Raw genomic sequence first — 20,649 nt, 5'->3', positions numbered from 1 at the left:
TTGTTTGACAGCGGCAGCACGGAGGACGTGGTCACGGAATAGGCCGCTCGGTGTGCTCATTTCTCCCTGACTTCGGTGGACAAGCAAGTTGAGGGTTTTAGCATAGGCATGACAACGAGCGTCAAGTATGAAGCTCTAGGTGCTAAATTGGTTATTCAGGGCATAGAGTTTGTGCGTGATTTTATGGTTGCCCCTCTTGTAGGAGCAGACATAATATTGGGCATTCAGTGGTTTCGCGATTTCCTTCGTGATGTCAAGTGGGACAAGCACACTTTCCAGATTAATCGGAATGTGTCAAACGCCTCAGTGACCATTAAGTGCGAGCCAAGAATTCCGAACTTTCCGCTTATAAGCCACTTCCAGGTTAAACGAGCAATCAGGAAAGGCGCACATTGTGCGATGATATACATCTAGACTGCCCAGACGGTGGCCAGTGCTTTAGAGAAGTATTTGGCTCTCCATGAAAAGTTTCAAAAGATTTTTCTTTGGGACAATCTCCCTCCCCAGCTCCCCCCTTCCAGACCGGAGGACCACAAGATCGATCTCCTCCCAGGCGCGGAACCCCCGAGCAAGTTTCCTTATCGCCTTTCCAAGGCAATGGAATTGGAGTTGGACCGCCAACTCTACAAGAATTGTTGCAATTTGGCTTCATCCGTCCCAGCGTGTCGCCATTTGTAGCTCCGATTCTGTTTGTCAAGAAGAAAGATGGGTCTTCTCGTTTGTGTGTCGATTATCGTGCACTCAATAAGCTGACTATCAGGAGTAGATTCTCGATGCCTCGAATAGATTATATTCTTGAGAGGCTAAATGGGGCTAAGGTGTTCTCGAAACTCGATTTAAAGAGTGGGTACCACTTGTAACTTGCGGCTACCCGGGGAGACTAGGGCCTTTTGACACACTTGTTGATACCATCAATGCATATTAAAACATTTAAACATGGCCACAGCCTTAACATATATATCCATCATTACTTTTCATAAAACATAAAAGTTGGGCAAAACATCCACAAATGCTGAAAATGGAGCTTGCACGTGTGACACCGCATAGAGGCTGGAATGGGCCAATCCCCCCTCCCCCCCCCTCCCCTTGGAGTATTTTATTACCCAAGGAGAATAATATCATGTACAAGCTTTGAGGGCCTTACTCTCCCCACGGGAGATGCCGGATTATCCATATACAAATGCCATAACACAACCCAACACGAGGCAACCAAGCCGGAACATAGGCTGTAGAAATGCCGAGCCAACAACATAATCCATATACCTCCGTGTGGGTACTGATTCTTTCCTAAAAACCACGGGTCTTCATGCAATAGAACTGGTACAGCAAGTACAACTCTCCATTCAGTCGGTACAGCAAGTACAATGGTTGGTACAGTCGGTACAGTGGTTGGTACAGCTGGTACGGTGGTTGGTACATCAAGTACAAATGCTGGTGCAACATGTACAGTGACTAGTACAGTAGGTATAGTGGTTGGTACAACAAGTACAGAAGTTGGTACAGTCGGTATAATGGGTGGTACAGCAAGTACAACAAGTACAAGGATTGGTACAGCCAGTACAATGGTTGGTACAGCAGGTACAAAGGTTGGTACAACAAGTACAATGGCTAGAAATCATAATAAATGATTAAATACCCTTGCCTTCAGTATTTCTTTGCGATGGAAGCCTCCAAAACAGTCCCCAACAGCCGGAATTCTTCATGGGCAGCCTTCAAGAGAGAGAGAAAGAGAGTAGCCATCATTAGGGCAGCCTTCAACGGTGGTAGAGGCTAGTGTGCAGCAAGAGAGCCTCTATTAATAAAGAGAGAGGGCTCCAATTTATAGATTTGGGCCTCCCATGAGCTAAAAGAGAAGGCTACAATGACAAGTGGAGAGCCACACAATAGCTGAAGTGACAAGTGTGAGGCCACTTGTCTCACGTTGATCCACTTTCTAACAAGTGTCAGGCCACTTGTCTCACTTTGGTCCACTTTCTAAGTTAATGTTGAGAGATTCCATCTTGGTGCATGCAAGCTATATTTTTTTAATGAAAAGTATCAATAGAATACAAAAACGTTACATGTAGTCTTTGTGGTCTTTGTAGTAATAAATGCCATGAAAAGAGAAGGAAATAATATGTTTTACATAGTACACCATAGTACTTTTGATGTTTCAACTACAACTTTAGATTTATAAATTCTGTCTTGGTCCATGCAATCTATATTTCTTTAATGAAAAGTATCAATAGAATACAAAAAGGTGAATCGGTGATTTGATTGCAAGACACATCTTTTTCCAAAAAGTATTTCATGAAGAAAATGATATTGTATTAGAAAGTTCGAAATAGATTACATTCTCCTCGGTAATGAGGGAGAAAACGAAATAGATTACATATCCTCGGTGATGAGGCTAGCCTATTCGGACTTGAAAGTGGCCAATATTGACACCACTTCCTCATGAGCTGTAAGATGCTCATTTACTTCCATATCGAGGATGTCGCCATCTCTCAAAGATCTGAGGCCTGGCACTACTCTCTTGCGTGCATATTTCATTTCCTCCTTGCATTCCGCAATGGCCCTATCACGATTCGTAGTTTGAGTCTCCATACGTAAAGATTGTAGCAAGGCTTTTCCTCTATGGTACTCCTCATGTGCCTGCTTGAAGAATGCTAGATGCACCTTTGCACACCTTAAACGATAGGGACTGAACTTGGGATCTTCACACTCCAAATTCGTTTCCTCCTCGTCCACAATCTGCTCGAGGTGTCCAAGAACTATATGCTAAGTTAAGGAAATGTGAGTTTTTTATGACAGACATCATTTACTTGGGACACAAGATCACTAGAGATGGATTGAGCATTGATTATGACCGAGTTCAGAAGGTTCTGGACTGGCCTATACTGCGAACAGTGAAACAACTTCGTTCTTTTCTCGGTTTTGGTGTTTTTCTACGGAAATTTGTGCGGGAGTACTCTCAGCTCACACTACCGATGACCGACTCGTTGAAAGGTCGTGGATGTAAGTAAAATCAGTCTATCACTTGGAATAACGATTTGGATATGGCCTTCAGACTTTTGAAAGATAAAGTCAAGGAAGCACCTATCTTAGCATTACCCAATCCTAGTCGGCCTTATGTTCTTGAAACTGATGCCAATGATTATGCTATCGGGGTTGCTCTATTTTAAGATGGTAGACGTGTTGCTTTTGAAAGTAAAAAGCTAGACGATACTCAATCTCGTTGGCCAATCCTTGAGAAGGAGCTTTATGCTGTGATTCATGCTCTCAAGGTTTGGAGACATTTTTTATATGGTTCCAAGTTTGTGGTATTGATTGATCATCAGTCAATCAAGTATGTGTGTGATGCGGATGATTTGAGAGGAAGGAAAGCTCGTTGGGCTGAGTTAATGCAAGATTTTGATTTTGAGATTCGTTATCGGAAAGGGTCCATGAATAGTGTCGCAGATGCTGGAATGAAGGGATGTAATGCATGAAAATATGAGTAATCACCATGTAAACATGATGCCTAAGTGTGTTTAGTCTCTCACACCAAGAGAATGGAAATAGCCTTCCACAAGCCAAGAGAGAAGCCATGAGCTCCAAGAAACATAAGTTTCCATTTCTAAAAATGATCATCAAAAGTTACAACCATGGTCCAAGTCCCCTCTTTTATACATGGACTTGTCCCATTATTAATCCTATTGAATAAAGTTCCTACTTTATTACAAACCATCCCTTCCCAAAGATTTTGTCCTCAAAATCAATAACATGTACAATCTCAAAGTATGAGACTCTAATGTAATCAATGGGAAGTGGTTAAGAGTTCTCAAGTACATCCAAAGCACATATACAATGAAAATTTGGATGTGTACGAGTCCACAAAGCTTCAAGCCCAAAGTGTATGAGTGGGACTGTTATGACAGCCCTTCTAGTCGATGAAGACCCTTGAAAATCCTTCATTTAGACTCCATATATTGGGCTGAAAATGATATGTACACTCAGCCATATGTAGCCCACTTCATAATCTTTCATTAGGATACGCCATGAAGCTTGTTGGAGTAGAAAAATAGGCCCAATAGTAGACCTTCCCAAAGCTGTCCAGAAATTACAGCATGTATACTTCTCCTCATATTACCCAATTTGCTCAAGTAAACCATACCACTTGGTCACGGAAAGTCATCCACAAGTAAACCATGTTGTTGGACATACTCCAATGATTGCCAAGTAGCCTCATCCATGGGTAATTGCTTCCATTTGACAAGGTATTCATCAATAAGACCCTCTTAGGTGGTAGACTCTTTGGCACTTGCAAAATATCTTCATACTCCTTAAGAAGAGTTGCCATTTCCTCATCTATGTGCTGTCCACTGCCTTCCATCCCCTCTTGGGTAACATGTAACACATAGATGGTGCCAAAAGCCTTAATCTCTTTCTTGAGTCACCTTGGAGTGATCAAAGAGAGCTTCTTAGGTGCATTTGCAGCAAGTACCACTTGTTGCCCATGATGTAGAAAGCTCATGAAACCTTGTTGAAGGTTCATGTGAATGTCACCAAGTGAAGCCAACCAATCACACCCCATGATAATGTCGATGGGACCCATATCCAAAACCACCAAATCACCTTCCCAAGTGTATGAAGAGGATAAAACCACTTTTGTAGAAGGGCAAACCAAGCTAGTCTTCTCACTTTCCCCATTTGCCACTTGCACTTGGAACGTTGTAGGTGTCTTCTTTGTGTTGAGTTTGAGAGAGTTGATGGATTTAGAGTTGATGAAGCTATGAGTGCTCCCGGAATCCACAAGAATATGTGCAACCCTCCCATTGATGGTCCCCACCAACCTTAGTGTGCTTGGGTTCTTGCAACCCGCCAACAACTCTTGCGAGATAGAGCATATGCAAGCTGAAATTTCTGCATTTGTAGGCATGTCTCCATCCACAAGGCTTTCCTTAACTCTACCTCCCGGATCAAACGGAAACTCACCATCCTCCGTGATGAAAGAATGGTCTTCAAGTGACTCCTCATGTGCTTCTTCATTGCAATCCTTCCATTCTTCAATGTCATGAGAGTCATCCTTGTTCTCTTCCTCATCCATGAGGATCATAGTGGCCACAATCTTCTTTGATTTGCACACATGCCCGGGTGACCACCTCTCTTTGCACTTGAAACATAGCCCTTTGCTTCTCAACTCCTCAATCTTTGGATCATCCATTCTTTGAGTCTTCTTGAAGGGTTGAAAGGGCTTCTTCTTCATGAAGTCACTACTCCTTTTGGCATCAAATTGATATATCCCATTCTTTGGCTGTCCACCCCCAAATGATGTAGGAGTTCTTGGATTAGAGGATGGTAATGTAGAGGTAGGACCTTTCCCAAAATTGTAAGAAGTAGTGGTTGGTTTGAGTGTGTCTTTGGTGAAGGTCATGGGCTGAGATCTCTTGTACTTTGGCTCATAGAGTTCGGCTAACCTCATAGCTTCTTTGAGAGAGCTAGGCCTTTGAGCCGACACATCCGCCTTGATGAAGTGTTCAAGCCCATGCACAAACTTTTTCATCTTCATGTCTTCACTCAAGCCTTCCACGTACATTGAAAGCTTCAAAAATTTCTTGATATAATCTCTCACCATCATCCCCTTTTGAGAAAGTTCATACCATTCTTCATGGTAACGGTCAAGCACTAGGGGTGAAATGAAGGCCAAGTTCATCTCCCGCTTCAATCCTTCCCAAGTTGATGGCGTGTTCCCTTGTTTGACCAAGTGCCTCCACCATTGATGTGCATAATCTTCAAGGTGTAAGGAAGCAAATTGTACCATATCACGCTCACTTTTTGGGTAAAGTTGGAAATAAGTGTCAAGCTTAGTAGCCCACTCCTCCAACTCTTGCGGAGATGATCCATCACCTTTGAACTTTGATAGTGAGACTTTGTCTTTGACATCCTTAGAAGCTGTGTAGGATGGGTTGTCATGTTGGGTAGAGGGTTTGAACCTTTGCATCTTCATATACGATTCCATGAATTGCGCAAAGTCTTTGTAGTCCCTCTTGATGTCATTTGGTAACTCCATCCACTTCTCATGAGCATCCCTTTGTCTTTGGGCAAAGGACAATTGGTTCCAATCGAGTACCACCTCTTCATCAATCATGTGCATATTGGAATTAGATGGACCCGAGTGAAAAGAAGAATGAAACATGTCCTTGACAAGGGGCCTCCGTGCATCCGCCATGAATCCAAAAGTAGCATTCTTGGTGGCATGCTCCTGCATTACTTTGGGAGAAACCTCTTGTGCCATAGGTAGCTTGCCTTCCCTACGGCCTTCAAAAGCTGTCCCATATTGCTTGCCTGCATGTGAAACACCATGACCACTATCAAATGAAGGTTGGCTCATTGGCCGAGCCACTCTCTCTTCCAAGACTTCCATCCTTGTGGCCATAGTATCAAGTCTATCATTGACCTCCACCCTTGTAGCCATCGTGTCCATCTTCGCATTCATTTGCATCAGCATTTGCATGATCGAATCGATGGGGATGGTATGTGACGCTTGTGGGGTGGGCTTGTGGGCACTTCCAACATTCACTTCTTCATGCACTTCCCTTGAAGTATGCCCACAAGTATCTTCCGGAGCATCTAAGATTCCTTGCTCCATAATTGCTTCTTCTCCCTCTACCTCGTCGGGAGTCAAGGTGTTATGCTTTGGTCGCCCTCTTGTCCTCGTTCCCATGGAAAGTATCGGTTTCAAAGATTTGGCTCTAACTTGAGGTAGGGATGTCCGATTGAAGTGGTCTAGAGCTTGTTGGAGAGCTAATGAGGTGTACTAGACCACTATACAAAGACCCTTAAGAGGTGAGAAGTGCTACTATTCTCTGTTTTAGGGTTTACAGGGTTATAGGCTGAAATAGTATTTTGAGCATAACTTGAGCTAGAAATATCCGAATGCAAAACTTCTTAGCTCAAATCGAAGCCCTCGATGAGTACTACGAGCCTATGTGATTAGATCTTGAAGACCTTAAAACCCCTATGACTGAATTAGGGTTTACTGTTTCTGCAAAAACCCTAATTTCTACCCCAAAGAGATATCGAAACGGAAAGGTTAAGGGCTCATTGGGTAGCTCTAAGGAAGCACTAAGAGCTCGTATGATCACCTTTAATTCAGTCCAAAAGGTTTGGGACTGAATTAGGGTTTTGTAAATCTGCAATTTTCTTGCCCAAGTGACCCTTTTGTGCCCCCAATGATCCTTGCTTGTTCCCACACCTTTGTTAGCACCTTTTGCACTTCCTTTGCATCCCAAGGTCTGCAATTAATGTTTCACCAACCTCAATTGCCATGCATAGCCAAGATTTTGGAAAAATTTCGTCATAATCTCCTTTGTAAATGGAGCCAAATCTCAACTGAAAATGCAATTTCTGAAATCAAAATACAATGCTCTTTGCATCCCACAATGCCATGAAAGCTCTTATGCAATCTTTGTCCATCAAGGCATTAGCAACATCCACACAATATGATGGAATAGGGGGCCCCATTGCCCAAATGCATCCATAAAGTCGATGTGAGGATTGTTGAGGACGCGCGTTGAAGCTTGCCGATCTCCCGGCCAAGCCCTTCTCACCCCTTCACCAAGTTTTCCTCCAAGGTGAAGGTTGAGGCCATTTCTTCACTCCGTGTACCTAATCCCTCTTTGTACCGCTTTTCCAAGGCAATCACGGCACAAAGAGTTCAAGACATTCTCCCCTTGGCCTCTCCAACCAATGCCAAGGTACCCTCACACATTGCTAGATTCTAGAAAACTTGAAGTGGTAGCAATGGTGAGTGTAGGTACAAAAATGATGTGAATGTAATGGAAGAGATCACTTACAAGTATATGGCATGACTCATGCCATTTACAATTTTCTCATGAATCAATACGCATGAACTCATGCTCATTCTCCTCACTCCAAGTGTTCACCATCCATCAAACAAATTCCAACATCAACAACATCCAACAACACATTGACACTTGTGAAATATGAGTTCAATCCCCCAAAATTGATCCAAGAGCTATGCTTTCTTATGCCAAAATGCAAGTCATAGCATTGAATGGCTATGTAGATGATTCAAGGCATCTATGTGGCATAAAGATAAGCATGAATGGCTCCCAAAAGCATTGAGTAAACTTGATACTCCATCAATGGCATGCCAATTGAATCAAAGTGAAGAGAATCTCCAAAAATATGATCTATGAATTGGCCAAGCTCATGTGGAATCAATTCCTTTCACCATTGCCATCAATAATGCATGGAGAAGCAATATTGGCATGTGAATGGTCAAGCTTTAATGGTTAATTTCTGAAAATTAGGGGAATTTGAATGTGTCCAACCCTAATCCATTCCCAAGCTCCACCAAATGCTTCAAACTTGCAAGAAATTGATCATACCACTCACCAATGTCATCCGGAAAGCTTCAATGGTAGAAAATGTTGAAGAAGCCTCTTGTTGAAGAAAAACGTAGCTCTCTTTTGCTCTGAAATTTGCAGCCAAAATACATCTCCCATGTGCTTGAATAAGGCTTGAAAATATGCTCCAAACAAGGGCTAAGAACCCTATTGCCTAGCTTCCATCTCTTGAGGTAGTAGAGCTAGGTACCCTAGCTCTCCCTCCACATCTTTCAACGCCGTTTTGAGGCGGCAGCCTGCAGCAGCCCGTCGCCCTCCTCTTTGCCTCCTTCATGAGATGAGAATGCTCACAAAGATGCCTATGAATGATGTACAAGCTTAGCAATTGAGAGATATGGTTCATGGAAGGTAGATTAAGCTCAACTTTCAGCCATGGAAGAATAAACAAAAGCTCCCAAATCTTGAGAAAAAAAATTAGCAAGAAGAGGCTCAAATGAAAGATCTCAGAAAGCTCTACAAAAACCCCAAGGTTTGGCATCAAAACGGGTAAAGGAAGAGCATCCCATGGCTATGGAAAGCTTGAGGAAGAAGAAGATGATTACTAATCATGATTAACAGAAAAGTTAATTGCAATTAGTCACTTGCCCTAAGTTTTGGCCCGACTGCCCCAAATTTTTGGTCCAGAGGTCCAAAATTTGGTCCAAAATTGGCAAAATTGGCCAAAATCACTCAAAATTCAAGCTATTTCCATGAAATGCTCACCATCTCCATGAGATTAAGCAAGATTAGAGAAGATTTGTCAAGAATCACTCAAGGATTACAAGAAAATGGAAAAAAATTAAAAGAAACTCAAATTTTCAAGCAAATTTTCCCAACAACCCATGCATGCCCATGATCAAAATCAAGAGCTCTGATACCAATTGGAATGAAGGGATGTAATGCATGAAAATATGAGTAATCACCATGTAAACATGATGCCTAAGTGTGTTTAGTCTCTCACACCAAGAGAATGGAAATAGCCTTCCACAAGCCAAGAGAGAAGCCATGAGCTCCAAGAAACATAAGTTTCCATTTCTAAAAATGATCATCAAAAGTTACAACCATGGTCCAAGTCCCCTCTTTTATACATGGACTTGTCCCATTATTAATCCTATTGAATAAAGTTCCTACTTTATTACAGATGCGCTATGTCGGATAATCCAGTACAAATTGTGGGTGTGAAAAATTGGATAGGAAGAATTTCCAGGCATGGAAGTATAGGATCAAAAGTTTTCTGAAGGGAAAAGGTTTTTGGAACCTTATTACAGGTGCTGAGCCAGAGCTGGAACTACCCGGACAACCTACACAGCAACAGGTTATAGCTCATAAGCAATGGTCAGAAAGAGCATACAAAGTCTTGCATTATCTGTCTATATGTATTTTGGATGCTATACTCATACACATACATGATGCTGAAAATCCCATTGGGGAAGGGCCTGGATCGCTCCAACAACAAATCTTAATAGACCTATTCCCGGATTCTTAAGGTAACAGAAAATACAAGTACAAAAACACTATGTAATGCCCAGAAAGCAGGCGTATTGATAGCACTTAAGCAAAAACACTTTACTCCAGATTTCCAGCAAGCCTTTGTCTTCTATGTTGAAGCATAACGTGGAGTTGTACTTCTCCTTGAGTGCGCTTCTATGGAAGTCTTCAAAAAACAGCAACAAGAGGCCTTTTACAAGGGCTGAATATTAGAATTATCAACAAAGGGGCTGGAGGAGTTTATTAGATGATTAGTAGGACTTGTCTTGAAGTTTTGCTTTTGCTGGCCGAGACATTTGGCTTAAGACTTTCATGGTCATCGTATTGTGCATTTGAATTTTGGTCTCATGGGCCATTTTGGCCTTCCGTAGACGTTAATATAATATTCTTCATCTCTTTCCTTCTAATAAGTTATTATTTTATTTTATTCAGAGTTGCCTCGACAATTGATGCAGTACTTCTGTCTCATCCTGATACCCTTCACCTGGGGGCCTTGCCCTATGCTGTGAAAAAGCTTGGCCTTACAGCACCTGTTTATTGCACTCTCCCAATCAACAAAATGGGGCTAATGTATATGTATGATCATTTTCTCTCAAGAAAGGTAAAGAAAGGTTGCCTCTTTGAATTGATTGGTGATTCGTAGGACATTTCGAATGATTCTGTATGAAATGGAAAGAAAGGCATTGTTGGAATGCTCTGTTTTTGTTTTGAATTTAGATGGGTTTTGTAGGCTGTGTCGAACTTTGACCTTTTCAACATGGATGATATAGACAGCGCGTTCCAGAACTGTATGCCCATGACTTATTCTCAGCATCTTCCTTTAGCAGGTTTGGAATATTTCCCTTTTTATCCCAAAGGTAAGTATATTTATTACAATATACTACCTAAGATTTTTTTAATATAGTAATAAATTCATGTAGTACATTAGAAGTATAACATTTCAATATTAAATATTTGATTATATTAACATTAATTGCATGTATACAGACATTTACATTACACATTATAGTATAATTTGTATCAATTATTACCGTATTATCTAATAAATTCAATACATCATGTATTATGTTATGATTTATATACCCACATATATGTATACACGTAATTTTAAAATTGCATGCTATAGTAAGTCATTGAAATACTGTGTTTAATTAGCCAGACCTATGGTGAAATCTACAATTGTTTTACAACCAGGAAAAGGAGAAGGAATCACCATCACCCCGTACGCAGCAGGACATCTACTAGGGGGGACCATATGGAAGATTACAAAAGATACTGAAGACATTATCTATGCCGTTGATTTCAATCATCGAAAAGAAAGGCAAATTTGTAGTGTTCATAATTCAGGATCATATTTCAACAGTGACTTCTGCTAAGCATCCACCTTAGTTATAAAGCTGATGCGCAGATGCTTTGCAGACATTTGAACGGTACAGTCTTGGAGTCATTTGTAAGGCCTGCAGTACTCATAACGGATGCTTATAATGCTCTCAACAACCAGCCTGTGCGCCGTCAACGAGATCAAGAGTTTGTAGGTAATGCCTATGCATGTTGTAGCGAGTGATTCATGTTTTTGCTCTCAATTAAAATGTTCCTATGCCCTGAATGACAAGCTTTTTCACAAGATCAAAGTTTCAACTTAACTGCATCTGCAAGTACAATGGAGGTGACTCTTCAGTCGCTCCCATGGGTCCATGGGTTGCATTCAATAGATCTACTTTATTCTATGTTATTTTTTGGGTAATGGGTTACATGTTATGTTATGTGTCAGAGTTTGAACTCATGCACGGATAGCCACTTGGGCAAGGCCCCACCAACTGCTTTAAACCACACAAAGACTGTGACTTGTCTCTTTCATAATGCTTCTACTGTTTAAGTTGTTTCTCAAGAAGGGCTTTGAGCAGCTAAGAGTTCTTGTTTTTTGTTTGTTTGTTTTAAGATGCTATTATGAAAGTTCTGAGAGCAGATGGGAATGTCCTCCTTCCGGTTGATACAGCAGGGCGAGCTCTTGAGCTTATCTTGCATTTAGAGCAGGTACATGTGTTTAGTCATATTGATGCAATGGAGTAAAATTATCATGCTATTGTTGTCAAGCTTTGTAGAGACTTTTAACTGTGGTACTATGTTTGGCCTTGGCATATGCAGTACTGGTCGGTGCAGGGATTCAGTTACCCACTTGTGTTCCTGACATATGCTTCTATCAGTACAGTAGAGTTTGCAAAAAGCTTATTGGAGTGGATGAGTGATGCGATAGCCAAATCATTTGAACATAACCGAGAAAATGCTTTCCAGTTGAAGTAAGCCTTAAGTGATGCATTGATAGTGGCACAGTGCCCATATTTAAATGATTTTTAGGATTTAAGGTTTTTGGAGCCTTTGTAGTGAGATCATGAAGTGATAGCATCTGACAATTGTTCTGATGTTTCGATTCATAGATCTTTCCAATTATGCCCTACTCGAAAAAAGTTTGCTGCATTGGCTCCTGGTCCAAAGGTAATTTTTTCTTGTGAAAAGAAAATGTTGTCTGAGATTGCTCATATTCTCACGCCACATAATCCAGTAATACGAGCAAATACACCACAAGCTGGGGGCCCTTAAGTGGGTTGTTAGGACCTGATCAGTTGTACCGTCTCTCTCTCTCTCTCTCTCTCTCTCTCTCTCTCTCTCTGCCCTACGCATGTAAAACCATTTCCCTGTTGCTGACCTTGGGACAGGAGATCAAAGCCCTACTCCTATCTGCATGTTCATACTTCCTACACAGGCTACACGGGCCGCATGTGAGAGGAACTGCTAATCAGATGTGTGGCTCCTGGTGCTGATGTATATACACATACACTGTTACACATATACACATACATATAGATACATACACATACACACACACATATACATATATAAATATAAATATAAATATAAATAAAATAAATAAATAAAAAAATAAATAAATGTATATACATATATATTTACATATACATATATATATGTATGTGTGTATATATGCATGCATGCATGCATGCATACATACATGTATGTATGTATGTATGTATGTATGTATGTACATATATATATATATATATATATATATATATATATATATATATATATATATGTATATATACATATATCATAGTGGCACCAGGTTCGTGCACTGTCCAGGCGGTCTGGTTTGATACAGATGGTATGATTTGATATGGACGGTACGGTGGTGGTGTGGTCGTATGCAATCGACTGTTTTTTTTTGGGGTTTTTTTGACCTTTTCTTTTGTTTTTGTTGACCGTTTCTTGGGTGTTTTGGAGACTGTTTTAGGCTTTAGCCTTTACTTGCATCCTATATAATAGCCCATCCCCCAATCCCATCCTCACAACTTCAAGACTCACGTGCTCAACCCTCCCCTGACAAGTGCTCATTGCTCAAGTGTCAATCGACTCGATCCTCTCTGTTGAGCTCTCCTTCAAGCCTCTCTCCCCTCTAGGCTCTCTCAAGCATCTCCCTCTTCTTCAAGTCTCTCCCTCTCTCTCCCTCTTCCTAAAGCCTGTCCCTCCCTCTGGTTTTCCTTCTCCTAGGACCCCTCTCTCCTCTTTCACCATGAGAGAAAAGCATGAAGCCTTTACATTGCATGCCATTACCCATGAGAAGAACGAAGGAAGTCAGGGGCATGGAAGTGGACTTGCAAGTATTGTGGCAAGGTCTACACTAGTAGTGCCACTAGGCTTCTTGCACCTCTCTCCAAGATAGGGGGCAAATTGCACCTTGCAAGATGATCCCTCAAGACATTGCCGATGGCATTGTGAAGAAGTACTTCTTGCTTGGCAAAGCAAGTGATAGTGGAAGAGTCTCCCCCATTGTTGCCGCCGCTCAAGACGAAGTCATCTTGTCGGCAAAGGATACATCCTCCTCATCCTTCTCCCCCTTGACCAACTCCAACCCCTCATTAAAGAGACCAAGTGAGTTTGAGGTTCCACACAAGAGGCAAGCCACTCTTGGAGACACCGTTGGAGCGAATGTGACCTCTCTCTCTCGGGTCCGAGCAAAGCAATAAGAGGCAAATGTGGAGATTGCACGTAGGGTCATCAAGTGCAATCTTGCATTTCGTGTCCTTAAAACTCCTCAATGGTGAGGGCCATTGCCGAAATAGGACCATGCCATGGCCCTTGGCATGTATCACTTACAATGACATGCGCATGAAGGCACTTGATAAAGAAAAGGAGAGAATCAACAAGACCCTCGAGCTTGTCCGAGCGGAATGGGAGCCGGCCCGATGCGCGATGGGGTAAGGGCGGGAGTGGCTTTTGGTTGAGGGTTTAACCATTAGTCTGGGGTAGTGGAGATTCTACATTATTGGGGTGGAGGTGGCGGGTTAGGTAGCAATGGTGTGTTGGTGGGCAGCAGGTACGGAGGTGCGGACGCACGGCAGACAATGATGGCCCGGAAATAGTACAAAATGGAATGGGGGGCTGGGGGCCATTTTATATGGCCCCATATACCCAGTCGGCCAGTGCTAAAGGCAGCCGACTGGTCGTGAATCTCCACGACCAGCATATGTAGCCAGTCGGCCAGCTGTGAGGAGTCGGCCATCAGATAAATGGAGTCGTGGACCAGTGCCATCAGTCGGCCAACTACTGGGTCCTCCTGCTATCTTAGGGCTGCCTCCCAAGCCACAGAAAAATGGAAAAAAATAGGGGAAAAATACGGAGAGTGGGGAAAAATGAGAAAACACCTCATAAGGGCGGGCACACCCACAACAAAGGCCCTGGTGTATAAAAATAGACAGGAGATGACTTCCAACACCCCCTCTCAGCTCCTGGCTGTGAAACCAACCACAAGGAGCTGGGGTGCCGCCTGAGCAAATCCTGAGATAGCGACTTCGTGAAAAGGTCCACCGTACTGTGCTCCGTCGAACAGAACTCTAGCAAGATGTCATCGGCAACGATCTGTTCACGAACAAAGTGCCTCTGGATGACCATGGGTTCCTCCAGTGGAAGCCCAATCCTGCAATGCAACCTCTGCATCCTCACCACCTCACAAGCAGCATCACAAGCAGCCTGGTACTCTGTCTCTGTCCTTGACAAGGCAAAAGATGACTGCCTCTTACTGCTTCGTAAAGCTGCTCCTGGGCCTGAAGTAGATCTCCTCGTGTCCGGATCTCCTCCCCAAACTGAGTCACTCCAACCATGGAGTCAGACTCCATCAATCAACCCCCCTTCTGCGTACAAGAGTCCATGATCCTTCGCATGCCGCAGAAACCACAGGAAACGCAATCCTGCCTCCCAAAGAGTCATCCGCAACCATGATCTCAACTGCCTCATCAGAAAGCTCTCGTCCAAACTGGTGTCCATCAACCAGATCAATGAACCATTCTGCTTTTGAGTCAAAGAGGCATCACACTGCTCACAAGGATCAACACTTGTTACGGTGCAAAAGCAAGTCCTGGAAACCTGCTGAAGACCACGCAAGGCCTTCTGAAACCTATCAACCACCCCCTCTGAATCCGGAACCACAAAGCCTGGAGTATGCACCTCCTTTTGCAAGTAATCAACTGCCACCTGCCTGGCTTTCCGAAAGGTCCCCGTGGAAAGAACATCCTCATCTACAGGAGGGTCTTTGTCCCGAACACTACGAGACATCAGAGCATAAGTTACCTGTTCAGTTTCCTTTGACTGACGAACACAAGAACTACCAACATCAGTACTGGAGAGTTCCTGCCAATTGCTGCCATCTACTGGCAAGCTATCCACCATCTGGTCCCGGAAAGCCTGCACCTGCAGCGTATCCACACTTAAGTGGCCATTACCAAACTGCCACTCATCACAAACCTGAGGACCCGGGAGAGAGAGTGCTGAAAGCTTGTAAACTCCATTCTCCACTCCGCCTTCCCAAACCACCTGGCCTGCTGCTTTGTTCCCCGGAGAGCAACAAAATGCTCATCAAACTCCACCCGTACGCCAGTCTTGCAAACCTGATGCACTGACAACAGATGAAAACCAAGTGACGGAACATACAACACCTGGGAGGAATGCTTCCCCCCTCTGCCATTGGGAACTATCTCCATCCTGCCCTCACTGTGAACTGGGATAGTGGATGTATCCCCAGTAAGAATGTGACCAGAAAGCCTGCAGAGATCCTGTAAACCGGAACGGGAAGGAGTCATGTGCTTGGAAGCACCACTATCTAGAATCCACTCCAGTCTCCTCCCAGCCTGAAGAAAATGAAACATCGATGTCCACCACCTCTAGGTGCACAAAAGCCGGAGTCTTCATGATTGCTGCTGAGGAATCTTCACCCTTCTCGGTCTTCCGCTTGGGACACTGCCTCCAATAGTGGCCTTTCTCGCCACAATCATTACAGGTCCTCTCTGCCTTTAGTTTCTCGCGGTCAGTAAAACGGACTTCTTCTCAGAAGACTTCTCCGACGAAGCCTTCCCTTTGCCCGTGTTACGGCCTTTCGACCGTTGGCGAGTTAAGGCCTCCGAACCTCCACCCTGAGGAGGGTTCGTGAATTGTTCCTCCTGGTCCAAGACCATGGGCACAAGCTCCTCCCACGTGATGGTGCTGAGCCTGCCACTGGTAATCAAAGATAAGTAAAATGCTGAGTACTGAGAGGGCAAGTGTGACAGCAACGTTATGGCCATGTCCTCTGACGATATCTCCTTCCCAACCTGAAGAACTTCCTGCTGAAGAGCTTGCAGCTTGTTAATATGCTCCCGCATCGTCGACGACTTTGCAGGGCTCATAACCCGCATCTGTACTTCCAAGGAAATCCTCTTCATGGGCGATACCCTGTTTTGTAAAGAGAAGCCAAATGCTGCCATATACCTCTGGCCAGCGTCATATGCGTTACATGATTGATTACCTGCGGTGTGCAGTTGAGAAAGATAAACAAACGGACCCTGGCGTTGACACGATCCCACATCTGTGTCTGAGCCTCCCGGTCCTTTCGGATTGACGGTAACTCCCCTTCCTCTACTTCCGGCCGTGGAACACCAACAACGACGAAATCAGCGAGGTCGTAAGACTCCAGAACAGATTCCATCATAACCTTCCATATGCCGTAGTTGCTCCCCTCCAACTGACGGTCCACCGGGAACGTGGGGAGTGTCGGGATCTTCACATGCCTCTCGGCCATCTCAAACAGATCTGCCATTGCGGGGATGTACTCTGAAAAGGGTGGGCGGGTGGGAACAAAGAAGAACTAATACCTGCAAGTGGCTGTCCAGCAAATCAGCCCGCCATCCTCTTGCTTCTCCTCTTCCCGAACAGTCCCGTACGGTCCACCAATCAGCAACATAGCAGTCCCCCTCTTGCTCACACAAATCCCAAGAACTATCTAGAGCCTAGGCTCTGATACCATGTCAGAATACGCAGCGGAGATGATGACCAGATCTGGGAACACGAGCAAAACGCAGTGCAGAAAATCACAGCACAAGAGTGTGAGAGATAGAGGCGTGTAACTCTGCTCTATATACACAAGAAGATCCCGGAAATAGTACAAAATGGAATGGGGGGCTGGGGGCCATTTTATATGGCCCCATATACCCAGTCGGCGAGTGCTAAAGGCAGCCGACTGGTCCTGAATCTCCACGACCAGCATATGCAGCCAGTCGGCCAGCTGTGAGGAGTCGGCCATCGGATAAATGGAGTCGTGGACCAGTGCCATCAGTCGGCCAACTACTGGGTCTTCCTGCCATCTCAGGGCTGCCTCCCAAGCCACAGAAAAATGGGAAAAAATAGGGGAAAAATACGGAGAGTGGGGAAAAATGAGAAAACACCTCATAAGGCGGGCACACGCACAACAAAGGCCCTGGTGTATAAAAATAGACAGGAGATGACTTCTAACAGTGCTGCTCTGCCAGTCTCGATCTCCAATCGATGTGATGAGACTCTAAGCTGACCAATAGCTACTCGGGAGCCGTGTGGTAAAAAGCCCTCCATGTATCTAGGCCTCTCTATAAATCCATCATCAGTGATACTCATGAAGTGATCTCTGTAGTAGTACATCTTCGGTGGAAGAGGTTGTGTAGGTGATATCCATGTCTCTCGTGTATAGAGCTGCCATAGGTCCTGTCTCAATACTCTGTTCCTCTCTCACTATGAGAGAGACGTATATGTGGTGCATCCCTGTCATTCTGGAATGGTGGTAGATGATCCATGTCTAGGCCATGCTGTGAGAACCAATGTGTGACCTGTGCATACCATGATCCTCTGTCTCTTGCCTCAGCCAGTTGTCTAGATGCCTCAAAAGCTCTGTATGACAATCTGTCCTGTGGCATCTCTCTGAATTTGTCTAGGAGGCATATAGTCTGGAATATGGCCTCTACCATCATAGGAGGCGCAACAAATTCTGCTCGGATAATGTCACGAGGTACTGACGGTTTGCTGCGTATCATGCGTGCCATCATGAGGACCTGTGGTCTCTCTATCTGTGTCCACCAATGGGTAGCAAGGCCTGGTGCCCATACCGCTGCTCCATACATCAGTGCCGGTGTGACTAATGTGTCAAATAGCCACCCCTTCGTCCCGGGCTCCTGAAAATGCGCCTGGTGGCACTGTCTCTCTAGCATAGCCAATGCTCTATATCCCCGTGTCAATCTAGCTCTGGTTGCTAAACCCATGGTGAAGCGCATGGCTATTGCAGAGAAGGTAACCCCTAGGTTCACGTATGATGTCACCACCTCCACGTGGCGTCCTGCGAGAGTGAATGTCAGTTGACTCCTGCCCTGTCTCGATGTATGAAAGACCATAACCTTGGTTTTCCCAAGGTTCACAGTAAGACCCCTCTGTGTGCAGAAATCATCGAGTGCATGTAGATGCTGCTGTAGACCTCTTGGAGACTCAGACACTAATACAATATCATCAGCATAAAGCATAATATGTATTGAGGTACCTGCTAGATCAACTCCATCTCCGGCTCCCCGTGTAATGAAGTCAGCCACCTCATCAATGTATAACCCAAATAGCATGGGGGAAAGTGGGCATCCTTGCTTCACACCAATGGTGCTAGCAATAGTCTCGGACATACCTCTTGGGCATCTGACTCGCCCAAAAACGTGCTCATATAATGCATAGATGCCCCATGTCATATCTGCTGGTATGCCAAGAGATTGCAAGCGCTGAAAGAGCATCTCTCGTGGTACTGTGTTAAATGCCTTGCGGAAATCCACAAAGCAGCAATAGAGCTTTCTCTTCCTCACTCTGGCCTCATCAATCATACATCTCAAGTGAATACATGGTGAGTGGTAGAGAAAGCTCTCCTGAAGCCTGCCTGCCCTGATGAGCGTAAACCTGCTCGCTCAGCATATAAGCTAAGCTCTTGCTCCAACACTGCACCATAGAGTTTGGCCAACACGTGGCCAACCATAACCGTCTTGTAGTTGCTGGGATCGAGCATATCCCCTGTTTTGTGGATCGGCACAATGGTGTGCATCGTCCAGTCCGCAGGCAAACCCTCTACTAGTGCCGTGTTAAAGAGGTGTGCAAGAAAAGGAGCCAGTGCATATATGAGATGCTCACCGTGTAGGCCCATATGGTCGGTGGCCCTTCCATGCTGTAGGCGGCGGATAGCTTCCTTTACCATCGAGTGGGTAAAGAAGCTAGCTATGGTAGGTCGAGGCTCCTGTGGGCTGAGGTATAGGTGGTTGCTGTGGGGCGTGGTATAGGCCCTCTGCATATGTGTGCCATGTCTATGGGTCTGCAATGGGTGTCGGTGTCCGGGGCTCTCTGAAGAAGTGCCGCCATGAGATAGGGCTATCTCTACTCATGAAGAAATGGAAGATCTCTAGCTCCTGTATCTCTGCGAAGGCCCGCCTTTTGCGGCGAGTAAGTCTCGTCATCTCTCTCCTCGACTCCTGCTCTGTGATGGCTCCCAAGGCTCTCTGTATGCGGAGCCGTGAGTATAGGGCTCTGCACTTGTCATCATACCATCTTTTCTGGGGCATAGTCCTAGATCTCGCAGGCTCTCCTGGTGGACACGATGTGGGAAGCTCTGTAATGCAGCCGTGTGTAGGAGTGATGCCAGCTGGGCTGTAATGGTATCCATAGGTGCCAGGGGATCCATGAGTAGGAGCCCATCCTCTACTCTGCCAGTGTATATGTTTGCCATGTCATGTGTGAAGTAGATGGTAGTGTGTGGCATCGGTATGTGGGGGGCTGGTGATACTGGTGATCCGGCTAGTGAAAATGCCAAGTATGTATGATCTGCCCCAATAGGACGAGGTGGAATGGAGAATGAGGTGACAAGCTGTGATGCCTCCAAAGACCCCATAATGTAGTCTACCACCGTGCCTCCGGTCCTTGTATGACCCCCATGTGGGAAGCATGTCAGCCCTCCTGATCCCGGCCACCACTGTAGCATCCCGTTATAAATAACGAGACGATGCCTGGCTCCCAACTCTAGTAAGTGGTCCCCATAATGTCCTCTGTCTGGTCCAGTGGCCTCTGATGCCCGACTAGCCCCTATCTCCTCTGGATCCACAGGGTGGAGGATCTCCATGTCATCATAGTCATACACCTCACATTGTCTGCTTTGTGTGTGGGCATTGAAGTCGCCCGTAAGAAATACTTCCCCTAGTGTAGAAAAATGCATAATCTCCTCTGAGAGAAGTGTATGGCGAGGCTCCTGTCTCCTACTCCTGTGGCATGTCCTCTGTAATGACATAGGAGGATCCTGATGGAGGAAAGTAACATAGGGCTATGTATATAACCCTGTCCTGTGAGCTGTAAGTTGATCCACATGTATCTGGCCTCTGGATCCTGTGCTACCACTCTCAGTCTCCCTTGTAGCTCCCGTCTGAAT

The 20,649-nt window shown here is 44.7% G+C and overlaps 1 protein-coding gene across 1 annotated transcript in view; it reads left to right on the top strand.

Moving 5' to 3' along the window:
* CPSF100 (cleavage and polyadenylation specificity factor 100) overlaps positions 1 to 20,649 on the top strand; it is a 125,583-nt gene that overhangs the window by 8,678 nt on the left and 96,256 nt on the right. The window contains exons 2-8 of the mRNA XM_086806586.1: positions 10,293 to 10,461; positions 10,591 to 10,687; positions 11,055 to 11,181; positions 11,280 to 11,395; positions 11,800 to 11,894; positions 12,006 to 12,157; positions 12,296 to 12,353. Of these exons, the coding sequence (XP_086662712.1) occupies positions 10,293 to 10,461; positions 10,591 to 10,687; positions 11,055 to 11,181; positions 11,280 to 11,395; positions 11,800 to 11,894; positions 12,006 to 12,157; positions 12,296 to 12,353 (814 nt within the window). The remainder of the gene's footprint in view (positions 1 to 10,292; positions 10,462 to 10,590; positions 10,688 to 11,054; positions 11,182 to 11,279; positions 11,396 to 11,799; positions 11,895 to 12,005; positions 12,158 to 12,295; positions 12,354 to 20,649) is intronic.

This window comes from Cibotium barometz, chromosome 12 (assembly GCF_041138505.1).
Source record: "Cibotium barometz isolate CiBa-2024 chromosome 12, ASM4113850v1, whole genome shotgun sequence".
Taxonomy (NCBI): Eukaryota; Viridiplantae; Streptophyta; class Polypodiopsida; order Cyatheales; family Cibotiaceae; genus Cibotium; species Cibotium barometz.
The sequence above is the reverse complement of the archived record's forward strand: the minus strand, read 5'-3'. Positions and strand labels throughout refer to the sequence as shown.